At 40.2% G+C, this 24,782-nt stretch overlaps 2 protein-coding genes across 2 annotated transcripts in view; both read left to right on the forward strand.

The window, feature by feature from the left end:
- Positions 1-4,867: 4,867 nt before the first annotated feature.
- Positions 4,868-9,435, forward strand: LOC102208536 (E3 ubiquitin/ISG15 ligase TRIM25). The gene is made up of 4 exons (XM_005742033.1): positions 4,868-5,698; positions 6,506-6,645; positions 7,981-8,148; positions 8,330-9,435. Exons 1-4 carry the CDS (start codon positions 5,072-5,074, stop codon positions 9,036-9,038), a joined length of 1,644 nt encoding a protein of 547 aa, XP_005742090.1. The 5' UTR covers positions 4,868-5,071; the 3' UTR covers positions 9,039-9,435.
- A 292-nt stretch (positions 9,436-9,727) lies between these two features.
- LOC102194069 (MICOS complex subunit mic25a-like) overlaps positions 9,728-24,782 on the forward strand; it is a 33,389-nt gene continuing 18,334 nt past the window's right edge. The window contains exons 1-4 of the mRNA XM_013913127.1: positions 9,728-9,961; positions 11,570-11,663; positions 13,852-13,966; positions 15,184-15,328. Of these exons, the coding sequence (XP_013768581.1) occupies positions 9,878-9,961; positions 11,570-11,663; positions 13,852-13,966; positions 15,184-15,328 (438 nt within the window). The 5' untranslated portion in view covers positions 9,728-9,877. The remainder of the gene's footprint in view (positions 9,962-11,569; positions 11,664-13,851; positions 13,967-15,183; positions 15,329-24,782) is intronic.

Here is a 24,782-nt window from a genome sequence, read left to right on the forward strand (position 1 = left end):
ATATTGATCTGTAGCTTTCCTGTTGCATACCCCTACTGGCCCTGCCACCCCATCAGAGCTCCTATGGTGGGACTTGTGTGTTTGTATCCCATGAGTTTCTGGTTGTCAGCCAGTAGCTCCAGGGACTGAAAAAAAACAACAATTCCAGTCCCTCTCATAAGCAGACCTCCTGGAGCTCCAAACACCAGCCCAATGCAGATGTGGAAATGAGTGATGCCAGCCCTGAGGATTAATAAACAGGTCACACTGTACAGAAGATTCATTGAGTGTGAATGTGTGTATTTGTGTCCCACATAGATATACTGTAGACTTATTACTGAAAACACCAAAGTGTCTTCGCAGACCTCTGTAAAACACAATAACAACAGTCGCTTTTACTTTCATCCAGTAAATCTGTTCTGAAATGACTCAGAAATAAGCTTTATGTCTTAAGTTCGCCTGTTGAGTCCAATATTTTCTATTTCAATGCCTGGCAACAAAAGAGTTTCTAATGAATAAAAGATATTTATACAATGTATTAAATCCTCTATGATCAATATTGCAGATTCTAATTAACATATAATTAAAAGCACCGCGTTCCAATGTGGCCATCATCATTATGCTCATTAGTAAATAATAATTTAGTAAGCATGTCTTCTTCATTTAAGAAGCACATTTCCCTAACCACAGCTAGCTGCTAATATCTGTGCATTTCATTCCTGTTTTGATCACTGTTACATTATTATGTTGAAATTTAATTTCATTGTGTCTTTGATTCTTGTTTTTACTTTATGATTATTCTAATGATGAGCTCAGGTTTGAAAACGTTCCTTCCTGACAATGTCATGCCTTGTTAAACCTCTTGACACTGTCATAAAGAAACCGGCTGAGTTAAGATCGAAGCTGGCTGTATGTGGCCCATAAGTTTGACGTCTGTGCTCTAGTGAATTTTCTGGTTATGACATCGGTGATATTCAGTGACATTCATCAAACAGGAGAGGTCAGCATGCAGTTGAATGCAAAGCTGCTTAGGCGTACCGCCTCTAAAGTTCTCAGTGAAAACCTTTCACAGAATAACAGGTTAAATTAGCCTGTGTGTCACTTCAGCCGTTGTGGTGACTGTATAGATAAAACACACAAAAGTGGCATCTGCATAATGATTTAGAACAAATGAGTATTTTACTTTCAACAGTAAAATTGAATGTTATGAGGAAATTAGTTCTCTATATTCAACACTAAATCAGTCTTAAAATTACTCAGATTTATGTCAAAAGTACAGGTTTACTAAGCTAATGTAACCTGAGAGTGAGAGATATGTTAGCTGTTCCCTTCAGCCACATCACAAAGGTTCTGTAATGGACTGATAGTGTTTTTACAATCTTGTATTATCTTATTTTGATGAGTTACTGCGAAATGGAGCTTCTGTTTCCTGTTCTTAGTTGACAGGTGTAGCCTCCAGTGTGGTCTTCTGCTACTGTAACCTGTCCGCTTCAAGGTCTGTTGTAGAGCAGGGCGATATGGCCAAAAATATTTATCACGATATATATTTGAAAATTTGCGATAACGATATAACTGACGATATAATTGATGCGAGACAAAATACAACTCCACAACATTACTAGCGCAAAAAGACAACCTTCCATTTATTTTCACTTAAACAAGAAGCTGGTTTTTATGTACATTAAAGCTTTATAAAAATTTAACAGTGCAAATGCAAATTCCTTGCTGAAAGTTTAACCAAAAGGCCTTTCCAGTAGAAATGGGCTGACATATCCTGAGCATAACCATGTATAATATCCACTGAAGTTAAAAAGAGGTGCTTTGCAACATTAAACTGCAGTGTGCAGTACGTATTTTTCGGACCATAAGGTGCACAGGATTATAAGGCACATTAAGCGAAACAAAGCAGTCAGGAAATCAAACTTTATTAAACTCATTCTTCTTGCTTCCTCCACTTCTGTACCATTGATTCATTAATGTTGAATTCTCTGGCAGCTGCTCTATTCCCATGTTGTTGCAGTATATTAATGGCTAACCTCGTATTGTGGATGGATTATCTCAGTTGTTCTCCTGACTGAAGTTTGGTCCGTTTACAGCATCCTGCCATGCGATTGCATTAGTCTCTAACCATGAGGAACCTTCACGTTAACTTTTATAAGTGGAAAAGTGTTAGTGTTCGTCCTCCAGCTTCACTGTTTATGTTATGCTAACATAGCTGTGTCGCTAGCGATCACGTAGCACATCATTATATACCAGCTAGCCCAACTTCAGTAACCCTACAAACGTCACTGCTGTTTAGTTTCCTGTCTTCATTTATGTTGGAAGTGATAGCAGAGCTGTACGTTTGATTTTTTTCAGAAATCTCTCAGTCAGAACATGCAATATCATGCTTAGGTAACTAGCGAAACTAGTGAGCTAACTTCCGCTAGCTTCCTGCTAACTTCTAACTCCGTTAAATGTAATAACTTTTGTTTTCATGGATGCCTGGAAGTTAAACTTCATAGTTACACCTGGTAAAGCATGAAAGAATTTAGACAGTTTTTAACTCTCAGTGATGCTGCAGTGTTCGTTTGACCTGAAGAGGGGGGTTTAGGACCCAGATTACTCCCAGATTTAAGAGCATCTTAGTTCGACAAATACGACAATAACGACAGCCGCTTGCATATTCTGCAAAAAAATGTGCTTTGTCGTGTATCTGAGGGACAAACACCAAAGCAGTTCCACATCACTGAAGTTGCACCATTTTTACAAGCCAATTCTGGTTCATCTGTTTCACTCAACAATCGGCCATGTGCGTATGAAAACAAAGAAACTGCGCATTCGCGTTTTACTCATTCTATCGCGATATTTCATTTTCCTATCGTTGCCTAACATTATACCGGTATTGCCGTGAACGGTATAATATGGCCCAGCCCTAGTCTGTTGGTCTGTTTTGCTTTCAGAGATGTTCTTCTCTGTAGCTTCTTTGTAACAAACCTATTAGCTCAAAGTAGTCTGGCTTTCTCCTCTGACCTTTGACATCATCAAAGTATTTTCACCCAGATAACTGCTGCTCACTGGATATTTTCTCATTTCAGATGACTCTCTATAAACCCTTAGCGATGGTTATGTGGGAAAAACCCAGTACATGAAAAAGTGTGGGAAATACAGCCCATCTGACATCAACGACCACGTCATGTTCGGTCACCTTTCTTCCTGATACTCTTTTTTTTTTTTTTCGCCTGTCCCATTTGGTTCTTTTGCCATCAGAATTATTGTCTAAAGGCCAAGAAAGATGCCCAATGGGTTTTCTTTACCAATATATTTTCACTTGCTAAACACGGGATAGACATGACTGGGAGAAAGAAAAGGGAGAAAGAAAGAGGGAAAGAAAAACAGCGGGGAAGAGGAACAGTGATAAAGGGCATAAAACCAAAACAATCAAAACAAAAGAGACAAAAAATACATATGTCAATCACCTGGTGAGAAAGAAAAAAGAGAAAACAAGCAAAAAAAGAGAGCAATATAATAAACAACATCATCACAATAATCTATGTGAATATAACAGTAAATACTAAATATTGAATATTATTGTGCAGCACATAAGATCAACAGCGCACAGTGTGTTTTGAGGTAGGAGCCAAAAAAGGTTTAGTTTGTTTGTGTGAGCACCCGTGTGTACACCTGTGAGCATGAGCGCACTTGTATTCAAAAGGTTACTTCATGTAATGATCTGCTAGAGGGTGTGGGGAGCCATAGCCCTGTCCTCCAGCACATGAAGCAGGTATAGAGGAGATCCTGGCTCCAGACATCCAGAGACCCCCAGAACACAAGAGACCAAGGAAGACCAACAGAGGGGCAACCGTGCCACTCTCCCAGAAAGAGCTGAGGAGAGTCCCAGATGAGAGGTCACTCAGCAGCCGCGGAGCAGAGGCCAGGGGGAGGTTGCAGTGACGTGCCCGTGAGCTCCGCCGGCAGCCAGCTGTGCCAGAGTGACCGAGCCCCAGGCCGAGAGGCCGAGGGCACCCCACCCCCCGAAGGGGCCCGAGCAAGCCCAGGCTCCAGGCCCCGACAAGCAGCCACCAGGAGTGAGCCGGTGTGTACCTGGACGCCCATCCCCGGACACAAAGAACCACCAATGCACCGATGTCTGAGGGCGTCTGCCAATGGAAGGGGGAATGGTGGGGGACATAGGCCTCCATACATTGGAGGGCCTGAGATGTCCCTACAGAGGTGGCGTCTGATACCCGACCTGACATATAGACACAGACAAACAGGCACACACAGATACAAACATCCATTCCCACCTTCATGCTCTCATATGCAATTACTCAGCACTCACCCAACGTGGAGACAGACATAAATAGACACTGTACACTCCCCAAGCATACCCTAAGCCCCAGATCTAGGTACCCTTGCCCCTAGAGGGGGAAACTGCACCCAGACCCAGGTGGTGTTACCCTCTTCCCTGGGGTGGAGAGAAGCAGACCGCCCCGACTCCGCAGCAGCAGGGAGGCCCCACATTCCAGACCCCAATGGGACGGCCAACTCCTCCTCCCAGCCCAACAAAACTGAAACAAAACTGAGCTACTGCCAGACAAAGCCACAATTCTCCCTTCAGCTTGGTGATACTCTTTATTGGTTGTGGAACTTTTTAAAGAAACTGAAAGCATTCAATTCCCCAAAATGGATTTTCTTTTGCACATATTAAGTATTATTTAACCAAAATTCATGCTTTATGGTTTCCAGCAGCATTCAGCATCCTCATACCTCTTTTCTAAAACAGGTTCTGATGATTTGTCAGAAATATTTTAACCGTCAACAGCAGCCAGTATGATGGTGTCAGTTCCTGGCAGCACAGCAAACAAGGTGTCTAAGAACGGAATGTTGTCCTGCAAACATTTGTGGATACACCTCCTCCTGGTCGGATAAGTATGCACTAACTGCCCTTCTGGCCTGTTCTGTATAGACTCACCTGACAGCTTGACGGTTGAGAAGAAGTGATAAGAAACGAGAAATTAAGTAAGATTAGTCAAAGGTATTTAGAAGACCTGACAAAAGAAGAGAAACTAAGCACGAACAAAAGCAGCTACCCGTCTCACCACCTCGGATCATGTCGCTGTCAAAGCCAGAGGACCAGCTAGCCTACGAGCTGAGCTGTCCCATCTGCCTTCAGCTCTACTCGGACCCGGTGGCTCTCCCCTGTGGGCACAACTACTGTCTATTCTGTATCCGCAAAACTATTGACAGCACGGATAAGACTGGCAAAATCCTGCCGCGCTGCCCAGAATGTCGTGAGGAGTATCCTGGCACGGATAACCTGCAGATAAATTTCAAACTTCGCAGCATCATTGAGAACTACAAGGCCACCGCGCTGCTGCTGAACATGCAAGCCGACTGCGTGGATACCAAAATGGAGGTTTTCTGCGATCAGTGCATAGATGAGCAGTCGCCCGCCGTGAAGACCTGCCTGAAGTGTGAGGTGTCTCTCTGCTCCAGACACCTTCAGAAACACCACAAGAAGGAGTTGTTCAGGACCCACCCCGTGGTGGAGCCCACGACGGAGCTGAGAGTGAAGGCCTGTGCCATCCACCAGCGTCCCCTTGAGTACTTTTGTTCCAACGACATGATGTCTCTGTGCACCACGTGCGTCGTAGAGGGTCATCACGAGAGCCACGACGTTCTCATCTTTAGCGTAGCTGAAGAGGAGATGAGACGAGCGCTGGAGGCCCGAAATAAGGTACTTTTGACTGCATTAACATTTTAACATTTTACCTACTGTTATATTGTAGCATTATATATTAGGAAGGGGGTTATTATATATGTATTAATAAATAAATTGATAACCTACAAATGTGGGCATATCTGGGTCAGCTGAGCATGCACAAAAGTGAAAGTAGTGCTCAGACAGGGCTTGTAGACTCATGAATAAAATATTCAAGTTATACAAATGCATAATTCATGTTATAAAAATATGTGAATCCCATGAGGGAACTTACTGTTGAGAAATGTCAAAACCTGAAAATCCTGTAATATAATTTTGGAACAATGTTTAAAAGACTATGCTCTATGCACATGGGACATAGACATGGGAACCGAACTTGTTTCACGTATAAATTAAGGGCTTGGCACCTCAGTGACTCACTGCCATTTTTGAGGAGTGGTGAAGATCTGGAATGCAAAACAAATCTGTCTGATAGGAATAACCTGATGACCTTTGGCAGAATCTAAGGGAGTGCACAGTTTCGTGCTATACATACAATTCAAAAGTGCAAAGTCAGACCGTTGAATTTAATATTTTGGACCAGAAAATGATCAAACTTTGATGGAATATGATCATATATTACTTAACATTACAGAAAACATTTACAGTACTATATATATGTATATATAGATCTGTTTTCTCTACTTGTTTTCCGAAAGCACTTACGAGAAAAGGGCACCCAGTTTTTCCAGATCCGAAATCTTTTATGCTTATACACAATAGAAAGAATCCTGTCGTGTGAAACTCAAAAGATCTTAAAACATATTACATGTGTGTTTGCAGGTCATTTCTAGCAGACTGCAGCTGACAGAGGGACTCCTGCAGAAGACAGCAGAGGATCAGGGAACCTCTGAAGCTGTAGGAGAAAAAATGGTCAGCAAGGCTGTGACAGTCATGGACAGCATAGGTGCTCTGGTGGACAGGTAACCTGCTGCACATTTGCTGCTAGTAACACTGCCTTAAAAAGTAGCAGGTGGTGTAATTAAGCAAATGCAGTGACCAAAGATGGACTTAAAGGCTTTGAAAACACATTTCCCCAATTACAGTCTGAACTATATGAGGTATGAATGCACGCTCAACAATCTCTCATAAAACCAAACACACCCTGTTCTGATAGAATATCCTCACGAATCTTTGACTTTAAAGCACTTGATAAAAATGTTTGCAGGTTTTCATTTGATTTTTGTGGTTAAACGTTAAACTCTACAACCATCACAATGTAAAAATAGATGGAATGATTTCTCAATAAAGAACAGGAATTATCTTTTTTTCCCAAATGCTTTAAAAGTCAGCCAGTGTTCGTGCACAGTATGTTTTCAAACAGCAAGATGACAAATGATGTTGGCTTTAAAAAGGTGTGGAAAACCCAGAATGCATATTTCAGAGGTGGTAGAACAGTTTCTTCAGGAGCTTCTCTCTGACAGGATGTGCTTCATATTTTCAGCAGCAAATAAAAATACAGACCAAAACTCCGACCCCTCAAAGAATGTAGTAAGCATGTATGTAATTAATGCAGTTCATCTGCATTTTAGGCCTACCAGTGTCTGTTTTGTGGTGCAGATTCAAGGATGTCTGTAACACCCTAATACTTTAGTAAGTTTCAAGAAAACATTCAAGAAGGTATATCTTTGGAAGGAAGTAAGACTGAAATGTAGAGCTCAGTCACATTAGTGAGGCTGTGTGTGAGCTAGTTGTACGTTAAGTTAAATAAAAAATATTGAGCATGCATAGCAGCAATTTTCCCAGGGCCGAGGGACTCCTGGATGAGTTTATTATGTCATAGGTTGTCCAAATTAATATATGGACGTTCATGCTGAGGGTTGGAACTTTCTGGAAGTTCAGGAACTTCTGGGTGTGCCTCCTAGCACATTTCTTATCATTTAGGTAGCCTACCAGCAGCATTTCAGCCAGTTTCATCTCACAGGCATTTTCTCAGTACCAGGTATTTATTAAAAGAACAAAAACAAAAACAACTCACATACATAATCAGACGCTATCTGTTTCGCTTTTTTGTTTGATTTTTAAAAAACCATTTGGCTAGCTGGCTAACCTTATCTAATTAGCACAGATTATAACTTAGATTGTTGAATATTTTCTGAGCTTTGTGATTATTTCTCATTGTATGGACGCAATGGATGCATGTACAACTTTAAAGCAGACACAGTGATGAATCGATCTACCTGACTCTGTTTAGTAACATCACGATAATAAAAGGAATAAAACTGACCAGTCCACTTCACTTGTGTGCTGTGATACAGGTACAGGGATCGCCTGCTTTTGCTCTTGGAGGAGGAGAGAGGACAGCGCCGCAAAAGCTGGCAGCTAGGCGTGAGTGCACTTGAGGAGCAGCAGCAGCAGCTGATGGAGGCCCAAAAGAGTGCCACAGAGGTCCTCAATGAGACGGACACATGCATCTTTATACACAGGTACAGAAATCTGCCCTGCTATTACAATTAAAAAGAAGAAATATATAGAACAATGTAAAAATGACAAGAAAAGTGAAAGTGATGCAGTATTCTTACTGATAAACCGACATTTAATTGTTTATTACCCATGGCATATGGCTAGATGAGTTGAGTAAGTAATAATAAATCCTTTGCTCTCCAGGTTCATGCAGATTGAACAAAAGCTGAGACATGTTGTCACCAGTGCCATTTCCTCCAACATCCCCTCAAAGGCTCCACTCAATAATATGTGCCTGCAGGGAGGTCTCAAAACCCAAGACTTCTGCACAGAAATGACCCGCCTCATGGATTCTCTTCATATCCTCCTCAACCCACTGGAACTCACCTTCAGCATCTTCACCGCCCACCCCAACCTGCTGGTGTCCAACGATCTGCGCACAGTCAAATACAGCTCCAACAAGCAGTCGTACCCGGAGCACCCCGAGCGTTTCACGAGTGCACCTCAGATCCTGTGCAGCCAGGGTTTCTCTGGCGGCGAGCATGTATGGGTTGTAGAAGTGGGACCCAATAGCATGTGGTCATTGGGCGTGTGCTACAAGAGCATTCCTCGCCGTGGTGACCACAGCCGTCTGGGGCACAACACTGTGTCCTGGAGGCTGCAGTGGAAAAACGGCAAGCTGACAGTGTGCCAGTGCTCCTCAAATGTGGTCCTTAAGGAAGTGACCACACCACCGGTCAAGATTGAGGTTGCACTGGATTACGAGGGGGGAACTTTGACGTTCCACAGCACCAAAGGGCGCAGGGAACATCTCCACACCTTAAAGGCTGTGTTTAAAGAGCCTGTTTACCCGGTATTCAGTATACTTTCAAACACACCAGACTCCTGGATCACACTGAGCAGTGGGATGTGAATACATCCTGCATAGAAATTGCTTGGGTAGTCAGCCAAGTGAACTGCCTTCCAGCTAACACAAAAACCCGCAATACGTCTGCTGCCTTGCATTGGTGCATTGTATAAATTTAGCATTACAATCACATGAGATTGTTTACAAAAATGTGTTATTCATGTTTTGGGTGTTTTAATAGAGTACATTTATCAATACAGGCGCCTACTACTTTTGTGAGATCTTGAGGCATAAACATTTATGTCACAAGATCATGTTTCCATTTTGTGTGTTTTGTAAATGTTATTGGAACGTGTTGAATGTTGTGTTTCCTCCCCATACAGTAAACACTGCTGTGCGCAGACGCTGACATTTAGGCATAAACCGAGACATGTTTTGTGTTTATTCTATAAATAAACTTATCTGGCAATGTTTCTGTGTGTCTTGTGACCAACTTTCTTTGTCTCAATATTTTTACGGGTGCATAGAAATAATCTATGCCGTATATAGCCTTTGATTGGCTGTTGATATTTCAGCCATTCAACTATGACCCTGGAGTTGCCAGGTGTGCCTGTAAATCCTTGTTGTTGTTTTTTTTAAAGCGATTAAGCAATTTGCATTTAATCTGACTTCCCCCAGAACACACATGTAATAATTCCTTATTAACAATTTCGTATTCACACGCAATGTTATCATTTCCAACACACGATCTGACCTTTACACATGTGCAAGAGGAGGATGGTTCACGAAGAACCTGGCAACCCTATCCCTTCTGTCTCACATTCTGTCATTGGGCAGGACAGCAACATTATTTCATATTATAAACATTTTTCTCACCACGAAAGCTGTGCGTTTGCAGCAGAAGCATGGGTTCGGGAGAGAGTACAACAAGAAAAGTGTCCTTCGGTGTTGACGATGAGGACAGGGTCAGAATTCTCCGTGGAGTCAAGGTAATGCTAATTTAGCTAGCACTTGAGAAGCCATGTTAGCATTACTTTAATGTCTCGTTTAGCGCTGACTGGCTATTGTCAAATTAAGTTGTTGCTTTGTTCAAGCTATCAGTCTACGACCGGTAGAGTGTCACTGCTAAAATGAGGAGGTACAAAGGTAGGAAGAGGGTGGGACAGGTTGTTGAAAGAGCTGAAATATGTAAAAAAAAAAAATGTTGTTACCCCAAACTCCATTCGTAATAAGGTGAAAATAGTAATGTTCCTTGTTTACAAGTAAAAGAATATACGTGGCAGATGCTCTAAGAAATATAGAAAACTTTAGCACCTTAAAGTAAATTCGGCATATACATTGCCTACTTAGCAGGAAAACTAATTGCCCGAAATTAAACCTTTTAGCTGTTACCTAGTCGCTGGCATTTGCTAACAACGTTAACACAATAACACATTTAGTTTGCATTGAAACGTTAAAGTTCGCTGTTATCCTACGTGAACATGTCTGCTGCACAGTAAGTGTGTATCAAAGAAAAACGGGGAGACTCGTATAAATGTCATAACTGCCTAACATGTTGGTTTAACTGAGCATATGTTTAACTAAAAGTGGATGGCTTGAAATGAGCAGATTTCAAACGAGGTTTGGTGTGGAGTTGACGCCTCTTTACAGTGTTGCTTTCACGTGCTGTTGGACATATAGAAAGCTTATACTTTTAACACAACCAAGTAGAGCGAGTTAGTGTATGCAAGTGAAACCAATGAAACACTAATGCAGTTGCATATATAACTAAATTGTCGTCTTCTAAAACAGGAAACGATAATGAACAAAACAACAAATAGAAATGATTTCAACAGGGTATAGGCATGTCTAGTTTTGCTGAGCTTTCGGTCACCTGTCAAGCGCTGACAAAATCAGTTAGATAATCATACACCTCCATGTTTATTTCTTTTCTGAACTCGTTTGTGGAGATTCTTGCATTGTCATAATGATGCAGATGTGTACTCGTTTCACCTTTAGCCTGTTGGTGTGCATGATTAAGTGGTAAATTAAAATTTACCACAGTTAAACTTCTTGCATGCACACACATACAGAAAGTCAGCTGGTGTGGGTGTGTGCCTCCAAATATCCTGACATTATGAGGAAATGAAGACACCCTCAGATCCTGCAAAAACAACGACTGGAAATTAATACGTTGTGGTGGAATGCAATGGGGTTAGCAGGTTTGTAAATGTAAAAACAGTTTTTATGTAGTGCTTTTCTACTCTGAGCACCCAAAGTGCTTTTAAAATCTTTTGTGAAAATGTCTGTAAGAAGAGAGCCTGCCTTGGTTGCACATTCAGTGTGACTCATAGAAACAGTGAGTCAGTGCTCCCTCCTGTGGTTTTTGGGGTAGTAGTGCTTCAGGACTTCCCTGGATACACAAAGACACACACACACATACAGATACACATACAATAGAGGTTCAGTGATCCTCTATTAATGGCATGTTTAAGAGGCTCATGCTTTTTTGTTGTTGTTGTTTTTTTATCTGAAGGATTACACAAATGTTTTTTTTTCTATGAAATAAATAAAACGCGTCGTGTATATTATATGCTTTGTTGACTCTGTTTGTCCAGCTGTCAGAAGATGTTCTGCAAAGAATGAGAGGAGTTGCCAACATTGCCCCAGACCGCACGTCATCACCTGCCTCAAGTCCTCAAACAAACACAGGTAGTGATCATTTTTGAGATTAGATTTTATTGGTGCCTCTGCACTTATCAAGTTTGCTTAGAAGCCAGTTTGTTTTAATTATTCCCCTTTTGATTGCTGACAGTTTATTCTCTCTCTCTCTCTTTGTGGGAGTAGGTTTCACTGAGTCCCAATATTAACCGTTTTATTATCTCTGTGTGAACACGCTGACTGGAACTGAGGTGTGAAAAAACCTCACCCGCTGTGAATTAGGCGTCATTGTTCTGCTATGTGCAGTTGCAAGTACAGTGTGCCAACATTGTGTGAGAACTTGATAAACTTTGACACATACAATTAGGGCTGCTCAATTAATCGAATTTTAATCACGATTACGATCTGGGCTTTCAACGATCATTAAAAATGACTGAGCCGATTATTAGCCCCTCCCTCATTTATCCGCGACACCTTAAAGGCCGGTCCGTGAAAATATTGTCGGGCAGAAACCGGTCCGTGGCGCAAAAAAGGTTGGAGACCGCTGATTAAGAGGACCCGAGGGAAGCTCGGAAAGCTAAGCAGAAGTTATTTGGAGAGTGACTGCCGTTGGTTGAAAAGAGAGTTTAAAAAAAAAAAAACTTCAGTGGTGTTGCACACTATTTTATATTATTTTTTTAAAGTCATTGTTAACCCTTTAAAGCCGGTCAGAGCAGCACGCTCCGTTTTGCGTAACTATTTTTAAATCCCTGTAGAACCTGAACTGTGTAAGCTAGCGCAATAATTTGTTTTGCATATGAAACCGGAGGAGTTGTACTTACATCTTATGCCATCAGCTTGTCCTCGGTCACTGTTTCGTTCCACATATAGCTTTGCAAAAATTGCATAAAAAGCGCTTGCAGGAACAAAAACATAATATTCCAGAAACACGCTTTGCCGTTCCTATCAGCTGTTCGTAACACTTCCCACAGTGAAATGATGCACATGCTGTTTTCTTTGCAAATTTGCATCATAGGATTGTTTTTTGTTTTTCCTGCAGTGTATATAAAAATTGCTGTATCTCCAAAATAAAACTATGAAGACACTCAAAATAAATTTCCTGTGGTGGGAAACTATTTTTTGCAACTTTATTGTATTTAAAGTTTTGAGGGATAAACCTCTTAAATTTCTCCAAGTAGAAATATATGTAAACAAAACAAAAGCAATTTTCAATTTTTTTTGTAGTTTATTGCACTTTTTTGCAATTTATGTAATTACTATGGACTTAATGCATACATATTATTAAAATATGGGCTATAACAGTTGTATTGATGTATAGCAACTTGAAATGCTCCCACAAATGGCACTACAGCATGTAAAAAAAATAATATAAGCTCTGGTGGACTTGGTTCTATAGTAGGTCTTAAAGGGTTAAATAAATATCGTCAAATAATCGTGATCTCAATTTCAGTGAAAATAATCGTGATTATCATTTTTGCCATAATCGAGCAGCCCTACATACAATTCAAGGGAAGTGGACAATTTGGAACTGGTTCTCGATTCTCATCTGTAAATGCAGTATCACATCAGCTGATACGTGTTTAACGAGAAAATATTTTTTTAAGAAAAAAAATGTGTTGCCTGAGCTTTTTAACTAAGCTTTTTAACTTTTTAACTTTATACTTACATATCTATATTATTGCTAATATATATATTGTAATATATCTATATCATGGCTAAAGTACTTCTGGATGGATGCAAACTGCATTTCGTTGCCCTGTACCTGTGACATGTGCAATGACAATAAAGTTGAATTCTATTCTATTCTAACTGGACACCTGTGTCAGGATAAACTGACAGCGGGAAATGATTTTGTTGTGGTGTCCTCGTTTAAAGAAAAAAAAAATCACTTTTTTTTTTTCTTTAGTGGAATTTAATTTACTGAAATCGACTGTTGCTTATCAAATTGTCAAACATTGCCAGAAAATGTATAGGGTTTTACACTTCTATGAAGAAAACACAGATTCACTGTCAACTAAATGTCTGACCTAAAGTAAATTTTGAGCCATGAAAAATCTTCTAGTTCATCCAAACATTTTTTTTCCTAAGAAAGATTACACTGTTTGATTATATAGTATTAATTATACATGTGCATTAGTCCCTATTTTGACAGTAAAGCTGTAAGCCACAAAAGTGCCAAAGTTGTTTTTACCTTGTGTGATAATCTTTTTTCCTTTGAACATTTGTTGTCTTTGTTCAGCCTCCTCTCACAGTGCCAGCTCAGGCTCTCAATCTCAGCAAGGCCCACAGCAGCGCGCACAACCCAGTTCGCACTCCAGCAAATCGGCCTCCTTCAGCAAGGAAGATCAGAGGAGGTGAGTTAAAGGAAATTCAGGATACAGATTTTAGTTAAGATTTCTGCCTGGTGACCATTTGTATGCATTGCAAATAGAATTGCTGCAAGGTTGTGTTGCTGTTTGCGTTGGAAAGAGAACAAAAAATGTGGAAGGTGTGCCACATTTTTTTTTTTTGAAGGCTCAATCAAAAAAACTAAAATGAGCTGTAACAGGATAATATGCAACACTGTGAAGGTTTCAGAAATATGATCTGATGCTTATCATTTCAGAGAGCCTTTAAATCGAGAGCTTCTTCTAAAAGAGTCCTGACTAATTTAACCTGCAGGGCATCATGCATGGTTTCATATTAAGTCAAGTTAAGTAAATGCATAAATAAATACCTGGAAAAATTATCAAGCTCTTTTTTCCATTCTGGGTTGTGCGATTGTACAACACGTCTCTGTTTTGATGGAAGCTGTTTTTGTATCCAAAGAGGTTTGATTTTTGCAAGATGCAAGTTTGCTAGTTCAATATTGGTTACCAGTGTGTCTATATAAAGTAGTTTCACAAATTATTTTAGCTGTCATGGCCTTTGCTATTTATAAGCTAAACTCAGGTATCACTTGACATTTGAGACACGGGTTAAACTGTGTTGCACAGGATAAATCATGTTTGATAAGGACCTTCATTAATAGTAATTTTGTTCATTTGAAAATGGATAAAAGGAGGTAATTCTTATTTCATGTCAGCATTCTGATTCATGTCTAATGAATGAACTAAACTCCTGATAAGTTTGATGCTACCCTACAATGCATGTTTCTAATATTCTATGGAGGGAGCTTAAAGTGTTTCTATACTGCCCCCTAGTGGACATACATAAATATATACATACAACATCTGACTGTACTGTGGAAAGCCATGAAAAACAGTATAAAAGATTAGTGTGCGTTAAACCTCCATTCTTTGTAACACCTACCATCAGGCCATGTGAAAAGGCTTCTGGTTCAATAGAAGGCTATGGGAAAAAGGTCCTGAGCTGTGACCTCTGTAAACACTTTCCCGATGACTTTATGGGCTCAGTCACTCATATCAGATGATATTGAATTAAAAATAAAGACTTTTTAAAAACAAACAAACAAACAAAAAAGATTTGGTCTTTCAAAGTGTCATGAGGATTATCTGTAATCCATCTTACATACTTTAATGTGTCAGTTTGCCATTAATGTAAGCAATATTCATTATATGTATGGTTCAAGGTATGAACAACAACAGAAGTTACTGAAGGAAGAGTGGGCCAAGATGGCACAGCGAGAAATGGAGGCGGCGAAGGAAGAGATGGCCAAAGCCACGAGCCGGGAAAGACAACAAACACGGCTGGAAGCTGAGAGGACCAAACAGTTGGTATATACACACCCACACACCCATGCATGCGTCAGACATGTTTTCTATTAAAGTTTAAATCTCTTGTTTCTTTCATGTGTCGCGTTGAGCTGCTACTGATAGTTTAAATAAGAGTGAAGTAAGTTCATGTTTAAAACACTTTAGTCCAGGGGTCCCCAATCCCAGTCCACGAGGGCCGGTGTCCTGCAGGTTTCAGATGTGTCCTTTATCCATCACAGCTGATTTAAATGGATAAATTACCTTCTCAGCATGTCTTGAAGTTCTCCAGAGGCCTGGTAATGAACTAATCATGTGATTCAGGTGTGTTGACCCAGGGTGAGATCTAAAACCTGCAGGGACACCGGCCCTCACGGACTGGGTTTGGGGACCCCTGCTTTAGTCAGTCACACTGCACTAGGCAGGACCCTGTAGGAAGTAATTTCTCTGCAAGGGTTAATACAGATGTCTCTGAAAGTCAGTCAGTACCAAAGCTTTGGGAGTCTAAAGCAAGACAAGAGGGGTTTGCAAAGTGGTAGATTTAGATTTAATCCAATTAAAAATTGCCATCACATCCAAAGTTATAAAAAATCAAAAAGTATTTTTTGCATAAAATAAAAAACTATACTCCTACAGCCAACCTTATATGTTATGTATGACCTAATGCAACCTGAAATGACCCTCTGGGCATTGCTGACCATTTGCTGTATATACTTAAACAATAACAACTCTGTACTCCAGCTTAACTAATTGCCTCTTCTAGTTTTTCTTGTTACACCTAACACGCCTTGCCTCTCCTTCGACTGCCGCTCTATGTTTACAGAAACTTTGTGCATCATTTTTGTTAATATGGTTATGATGTGAGTGAGGGATATGATGTTGCTTCCCCCTGCAGTATCTGCCAGTGACCCATTGAGGGAGCTGTTGCTGCCTGTGTACAGTTCTTTAAAGTTTTAGTCAGCAGTCATCCTAGCTCTGTTCACTGAAGAGGTCAGGTGTTGCACGAGTTTGTTGATAAAGTTGTGTAAAAGTGGATTAATCTGAGTGGGAGGAGATAGGTTTGACGTGGTGTCAAGATGTGACTCAGTCTGATGAGTTTGTCTGTGGTTAAATCGGAGTATTCATACGGACGCAAATTGGCTCTTGAGATTGAATTTGCAATTTCCATGATGATACTCCCCCTGCCTCCTCCTCGTCCTCCTTTTTATCCTCCCCTTCTCACCTATCACATCCCTGTTCTTTTTCTATCTACTCCTCTTTCCCATGTTCTCCCTCCCTCATTTCTCTTTCTTCTTTCCTGCCCTCACCCCCTATCTCACTCTGTCTTTCTCTCCTTTTCTATCCCAGCCCATCACTCTCTCCTTCCTGCCCGGGAGACGGTATTATCAGCGTAGTGCAAGCGGTAAATTGCACCCTGAGAGTTTCCTGGAGCTGGAGATAGGAGTGGTGCGGAGATGCCCGTGTAGTCATGGGTGGGGAAGGTTGAGGGGGGGGGGCTCTTGTTGTACACATCAGCCGGTGCCTGTTTCATACAACTCTTCCTCCCCCTTCCCCTCCTATTACACCCCTCCCCCCCATCGCTGTAGCACCTGTCTTATCTCCACTCCAACATACTCCCACTGCTAATAGAAAGCTGCTGGAGGGATGCGCTGAGCAGAATGACCGCTTGAGCAGGACTGGACCTCCTGATGCTGAGGGCTGCTTGTAATTACTGTTTCTGTGCTATGAAAACCTATATGCACATGCATGCGAAGTGTGGGCAGACTTGCTCACATTCTTTACTCAAATTTGATTTTTTTGTTCTTTTTTTTTTTTTTTTGCTGTTATGGAGTCAGAGAGCATGATCACTCATCTTCCACAGTTCTTTGTCCTGTGCACCCTTGCATGGGTAGTTTTTTTTTTGGTCATTTATAAGAATGTGAATTTTGTATCACAGTAATACAGACATAGCAAAGAGTATATCTAGTGCATACTGTATGAGCAGTTCGCCTAAACTTATCCATTAATCATCCATTAATCACCTCCAGCCAGCAGATTTATTTATTATAATATAGCATATTTCCCATAATTGAGTGGTTTCTGTGAATCTCCAACCTCTTGGAGAATCTCAATAAAAGGTTATATAAAAAGAAACTAGAGGTATGTATTCAAAGACATGCAGGTTTAGTACCGGTTCAGCATTTAAAATATAGTTTTTATGTGGATCAGCAATACTTTGCTAAATTTTCACTAAAATTGCTCATTTAAGTTGCAGTATTTTATTTTTCTGAGCCCCAAATTACTGGAGATGGCCATGTGAAATATTTCAGGGCTGAATAGCACATTTACAAAACTGTCCTGAGAGTTCAAATGCACTGCAACTTGAAAAAGACAAATCAAGTGCTGCAAAAGAACACAAAACACAAAGAAAGTTGAAGAAAATACAATGGAAACAGAAAAAATTCCACAAACTCACAAAACCCAACGGCAGTGTTTTTGGGAAGACAACAATGTGACGGACAAGCTAACAGTAAACAGCTAATAGCAATAGTAACGTGTTGCTTTTTCTAATTGTCGGTGTTTTCTTAAGCTGCAGTGTGTTTGAAATCTAAGGACCACTGTACGTTTAAGCTTTATTAAAAATGTTTTAAATTTAAAACCAAATCGATTTTACTTTCAACCAGGAGCCACAGTCTAAGGGAATGTCCTATCTGTGACCATCTTTCATAATCAATATGGATTATGTTTTACTAGCAAAACTGGTACATGGCATAGAGCACATGTACCGATACCTTGGATGTTCACTGTTTTTTTTCCGATAAATCAGTGGAGGAAAAAATGGGATTTGGTGTAAACTTTAAAAGTGACATTTCACCGTGTAGGTTAGGTGGTTGATTAAAACAGGATTTAAGCCAATGAAAGGTCCTATTTCTTCCTGCCATTGTAATACCAAAACCTGTGCTCACATTGTAGCTGTGATTACCAAATTCTTTTAGGTGTAAAGGATTTAGATCATTTTTAAATCTCAGTGGTGTCTCTGTGCTTTTTTGCTTTTGGGAAGCGAAAGAGCATTAGGACCCAGAACAGGCTAATCACATCAGACATGACATGTACACAGTGTAGATGGACGAGTGTTTACAAGTTAAAAACATAATAATAAAAGTGAATATTTTGTTATCTTTAGTGATAAAAATCTAAATAACTTTCGAGTTTTGATGGATTACATAGCTGGCAGCAAAGTTCTCTGGCACCCATGGTCAGAACCAATGTACATTTGGCAGGGAGCCATATTAATTATGCAAGGAAAAGTTTAAAGCTGTGACAGTTATGCAATATTTCCTGAAAAGGGAAAATAAATGGATGAGGAAGACTGAACATATGAGACGATTCAAAATGGGAGCTGACAGCTGATTAAGCATTTACTAAGTAATTGGGAGCAAGAAGGATGTGAGGATGAAAAAGAAGTGACGGAACATTTTGTGAAGGGTTAGGATGAAGAATGAAGAGGAGCCGGGAATGAATGGAAGTGAAAGAGAAGATGACACGCATTTCCTGCGGAATAGAACTGAGGAGAAGGGAACGAAAAAGGAGCCCTTTACAAGCGATTGAACATTTCGTGAAGGATCCACAAGGAAGTGGAAGGGAAGCGCAACAATGGGTCAACGAGAAGGAAGGAGGGACTATTTGTAACGCTTCTTTGTCGCATTGGGAGGATGAATTGCAGAAGGAGGGTGTGATTTTAAAAGCGGGTTACAAGATGAATAAATATTTCGCACAATCAGGAGATGTTAGACAAGGAGGGATGAGGGGTGGCAGGGGTTGAGAGAAAATATGAAATCTGAAGGAGAAGGACGAGGAGGAGAACAAAGACGGAAAGAAAGGAATGATAGGAGCAAGAATGAAAATGACAGATGCCTCAGCACTGCATACAGAGGGGAGGGATACGTGCAGGGAGAGTTTAAAAAACAAAAACAAAAACCAGCTGAGTAAATGCTTCCTGTGGAAGTTGAAATAAAGAAGATTTAGATGTAAGGCATGAAGACTGAAAGTAGCACCACTAAGTTTAACTAGTTTACTAGTTTAACTAATGTTTATGATGATCATCATGATGATGATCCAGAAAGAAGACGCAGCAGGTGACCTGCAGAATTGTTAGAAAGCGGAGGATTAGGAGGAGAGAGGAGCTGTGCAAATGTGTGCCGAATGGACGGAGTCGCGATTTATCCTTGAGTGTCGGAACAAAGGTGTGAGGAGTGAGCAGAGAAGGTTGCTACAGGTGACTCAGTGCCCGCTGTCCTCGTGCGTGGTCGCAGCACTGAGTCACACGTCAAGAAAGAGCCGGTCAGCGATGTGTGGCGTCTGCTCTTTAACTGCTTCTTTCTTTTCCGGTGCCTTTCACTCCCTCGCTCATTTCCTCCTGTCTTTTGTGCTCTTCCTAGCGCACTGCCTGATCCTTCTGTTCCTCTGGCCCTTTCCTCATCTTTCAAGCCAAGGCTCTCGCCCACTGTGCCACACTCTGTGAATAGTCTTTGTTAATAGCAAATCTTCTGCAGATTAATTTCAGAATAAGTGTGTGTGTGGGGGGGAGGAGAACGGGAGAATAGAAAGAATAGAAGCAAGTTGAACTAAAGAGCTAAAAGGGATTTTCTCTTTTTATATTGTATTAATGGCCTTTTGGTGCGTCTTGAAAGGCCCACCCCCCCTTTAAAAAAAAAAAAAAGGTTATAAGTCACATTAGCATATGGTAAATTTCTCTCTCTGCCTCTGTGTTCTCACAGAACAATTAGGAAGACTATTTTATTAGCTGCCCTTTAACTTCCTCTGACTGAGCTTGGGCTAATATAAAATGCCAGCCTTGTTTTTCTCATTCTTCAAACGTGCCTTTTAAGCACAGGTGAGTCAGTTGCATCTTACTTGGACTTAATGTGACAGGGAACATGTAAGGTGGTTAAAGGGTATTATGCAGGGAATTTTTCATGTCAGTATAACACTTTTAAAACTATTTAAGGCTTCTGTTTATTCAGGAAACCTCTGTTTGGGAGGGAAAAATGTCCTCATCATCATCAGGTATCATTGGCCAGCTGTCCAGTTTAAAAAAAATAAATAAATAAATAAAAATCCTCAGGGCTTCACAGAAGAGAATTAATGGGCACTCGAGCAATCTTTACATCATGAGGAGATGTTCTCAGGCTTTGATTTGCTTTTAGCTCAGACATAAAAGCAAAATAAAGCCTGATTACATAATATTAAGAGACATTATTATTAACATAAAGCCTGTGTTATATAAACGTGCACACATCTAATTCATAGATGTGGACATTTACCAGAATGAGATACTACTGCGTTGTTCTGGGAAATGTCCATGTATTAGCTGGTTACATGCACTCTGGGTGTACTCAGTTTGAATCACTTCCTCCAGTCGACACTAGATGGCAACAAAACCATATGCCATATTTCATATGTTGGTCTGTCTGTCTTATTTTGCCTGCTGCTTTGTCCCTGTGCACATCATGCACAAAAACTAGATAAATTTGAAATTCTGTCACCAGAAAAACCAGTCACAAATGCTATTCCACCTGCTCCTCCAACACTAATGGAATCTGTCTGTGCCCTCCTTGTACATGTCCTATTGTCTGCCATTATTTTTACTGTCAGAATTGCCTGTGGTACAGCGCCAGGGCACTTTTCATTGTAATGTTCATATTCGTTTAGTCTTTAAGGAAGCTATCATATATATCAAGAGCTGTTGATGCTCTTTGACTCACGTGCTGTAGGGATGTTCCTGGATCTTTACAAAGAAAGCAATTATCCTTATTCAGATTTGCACCAGGTCACTGAGTGAGGTTTGCATTCTCCATATTTAATACTTGTGAGTTTTTTTGTTTTGTTTTTTTTTTATGTTTGGTTTCTTATTTTGATGACACATTACATTTGAGCCATAAAATTGCATGTAAAAAAGGGTTAAATTATATTTTCAATGAAAGTTTAAAAGCAAATCATTATTTTTTGTTTGGTTTTTGTTTTTAGGACAAAAACATATATAATGATAATCGAATGAGCTCTTGTACCCATGTGTACTAAACATCCTTCATTATAATTTCTTAGTATATGTCATTAAAAAAACAAAAAAATCCAAGTGCAGCATTACAACCTCCGAATCAAAACAACACCTTGCACACTGTGTTGGACTCCTCATTAATACTGACAGTGGTGTGTTACTATTTTCCCACCTTTAGCTTTTTTTCCATGCTATTCTGAACAGTTACTGCAATATCAGTGCACAACTTTTTTTTGTCAGTGTGGTTTGAATTGTGTGTATCTACAACTGACTAACACACAGATATCTGGCTTTTCCTGTGTGATGTAGCACTGTCAGGCATTTTTGCTTTAATAAAAGTTAGATTTTATATGAAAGAAAAGTGCAGCGGCCCTGAGAGGTGCAGTGCAATTTAAGAAAACACTAGCAAACAGAAAAGTTTAATGCAACACAACAAAAATAGAAAACAAAGCCACAAAACCTCACAAGAAAAAGCAAAACCTGCAAAACACAGCTGTAGTGTTTTTTAGGAGACAGCGACAAGACTGAAAAGCTGTGGACGTAAGCTAACATTAAACGGCTAATAGCAGACATGTATCAGTGTTCTAAACCATAAACGGTACATCTTAAATAAACTCACATTTCCTTACATCCTTTTCGCCCTCACAGCACTGATGAATCCTCGGCCTGTTTTGAGCGTCTCTGTGCAGTCCTTCAAATCTTTTGGTTTCTGTCACTTCCGTAGCTGTTCCGTCACGTTATTGTGTCCCCAGAACGCTCTAGTTTCCTTTCCTTTTATTCATCTTCCATGTGTTGTGTGCGCTTTTATGCTTTTGCAGCATTCTCTTAAGTTGCAGTGCATTTGACCTCTCAGGGCCACCGTAGAAAATATTTGAATCCATTTCTTCTGAGATTCATCTGGCGGGGTAGTGCTCTTTATTTTGAGTAAGGTCAGGTTTTAGTGCTTTAAAATAATGAAGGATAACCCAATTTTATAGCCTTACTCCAGTGATTTAATTATTATGGTAGTGTAATAGCCAGGGTATCATTAACTTCGGTCTGCAAGTGTTGCAAGTTTTAAAAACTTCAAAATGTTTAAATACTCAAAAGAAAAGAAATCTTCAAATGCATCTTTCAAAGTTCAGAATCTATGCTCTGCGATGCCTGGGTTTAAGAACTTTAAGCTTCAAGTTTAAACCAGAGTAACCCCGTTGAATTCAGTGACTTAAAGAGAGTTGTTTTGATACCATGCCAGTTAACGCTGGAAGCGTTGCTGAGGAGTCGTTTGTTTGGACTAAAAGAAGGCTTGATTTTAAGTTTGGTGGTCAAAGGTGAGAGAGCTTTGCTTCACAAAACCCATTTTAGCCTTAAAAGGGTTTCTATGATCTTTTTAGGCATAACTGAATAATTTATAGACTAATATCACAAAGCATTACACAAATATCGAGTTGTTAAAAATAAGATGATACTATGTTGGTATCTGTAAGTTTTTCTGGCCAGTTTTAAATGCATAAGTTTTTAAAATAAGGAGACACTGACTATATTGTACATTTTGTAAGATACCAAAGTTGATGCTATATTTGCTACGTCTTGCACTTCTTAAAGTACTTTGATTAGGAGATGCATATAAACACACTAATTCTAGTTCTATGATCCTGAAATTGGTTTAATGATGAGCAATAAATCCAAGTTTTTCTCTGCTATAACTTTTAGGGTCTGTGGGTTTGAGCGCGCACACTAAATGTTCCTAAATGTAATGTCTCTGTTTACTCCCATTGCTCATGTCCCCCTTTTCAGCTGCAGTTGGCAAATTTTTAGGACCAAATGGGAGATCAGCATAAGTGACAACTATCTGTTGAAAGCATTGGAGAATATAGCAGATGAAGAAACAGATGTTGTCATCATGTTTAGTGTAGATTAAAGCAGAGACTAAAATGAGTCAGCAGCCCAACACACTCCCACAATCTCCAAATCTGGTAGAGTATCCACAACATGCTCAGTCCATGGAGATCTCACAGCAGCAACCCACAGGACCCAGAGGATCCTCTGTTTAATGCCTACATTGGTCTCTTGGAATGAGCTTACACAATATTACACAGCATTTTGCTGTTTCTTGAGCTGTATCATTTCAGGAGCGCTCCTCTGTTACTGTGAAGTTCTAGCAAAGACTTGGTCAGATGTCGCAGCAAGGTGCTAGCGATTGATTTCATCACGTTGTTGTTGTTTTTATTTTTTGTTTAGTTCTTTTCCCTACCTGCCGGTGTGTTTGTCAGACTGCCGGAATGAACCAAATGTTTTCTCTGATTGGACAAACCAGCCTCACTTGTTTATACCTAAAACCATATAATCAGTTGGAAACTCTGATGCTGATGGGGTGACAGCAATGTCTCTCTGTTACACACTCAGGAAACTCGTTCAGACTTTGCTTATCAGTATGAGAGAAACAGCTGTGTTTATGCTCACACTCTCTCACACACACACACACACACAGAGGAGTGAGGCAGACTGAGGCAGATGGGACATGCTTCATTATAGCACTACATATGAGTGAATTGCTTGATGTTTTATCGTGTGCTCCTCTGACTGCTTATTTAGTCAGACATATGGTAACATGCTGCTATTATGCCATTTAGTTGAATGAAAAAAGGATAAATGAGTTGCTAAGTGCGCAGGCTTTTTCCTCCGTCTTCAGTGGTTTAGTAGCCTTTGATCTATTTTAACGTTATTGCTCTTATTATGAAAAGCTGTAATCTTCCCTTGGTGTATAAGTTGGAAAAGAATTTATTAACAAAGATGTGCTCAGACATGCATGCTGTGCAGACCTTCCCGTTCTCTGAAAACTATTCCCAAATAATTTTCAGTTATTTTCAAAGAAGCGCAGCACCAACTCTCCTAGTTTCATTGGCACAGCTTCAAGAAGTTTGTTCCAAAATTTTCAGAATTTGTCACAGTTCTCATGTGGATTTATTCGTCTCAGTTATCTTCAAGTAATCTCAGACTTACGCCATGATTTTAAGATCAGGGCTATTTGGGGGCTGTACCATCTGTTTTCCTGCTCTGCTATTCGCTCATGATGATTCAGATGCATTTAGAATGGACCGAATCTGAAGTGCCTTAACGTTTTGGACTTTGCTGTAAAAATGTTACTCACAAATAATCGCCAACCTTGACCCAGTGTTTTGGAAGATAAAGACAACAAAGGAGAGGAAAAAGAGGAAAAAATGTAAACGGTAATGAAGCTAAAGCAAGGGGGGCAAAGAGAAGATGTAGCGAATGACCAGTAAAGAGAGAGGAGGAGGAAGAGGAGGAGAGGGTGCTTAGGAAGTAGGGAGAAGGGATGTGTGCTGCTGAAGGAAATGGTGTGAAGAGAGGTGAGTGACGGACTGAATATAGGAGGAGAAGGAGGTTGTGGAGGCTCGGGTACAGATAAGCCTGCAGGTTGTATCAGTAATTGTCATCTGC

This window comes from Pundamilia nyererei, unplaced genomic scaffold (assembly GCF_000239375.1).
Source record: "Pundamilia nyererei isolate P.nyererei 1_Seehausen unplaced genomic scaffold, PunNye1.0 scaffold00116, whole genome shotgun sequence".
NCBI lineage: Eukaryota > Metazoa > Chordata > Actinopteri > Cichliformes > Cichlidae > Pundamilia > Pundamilia nyererei.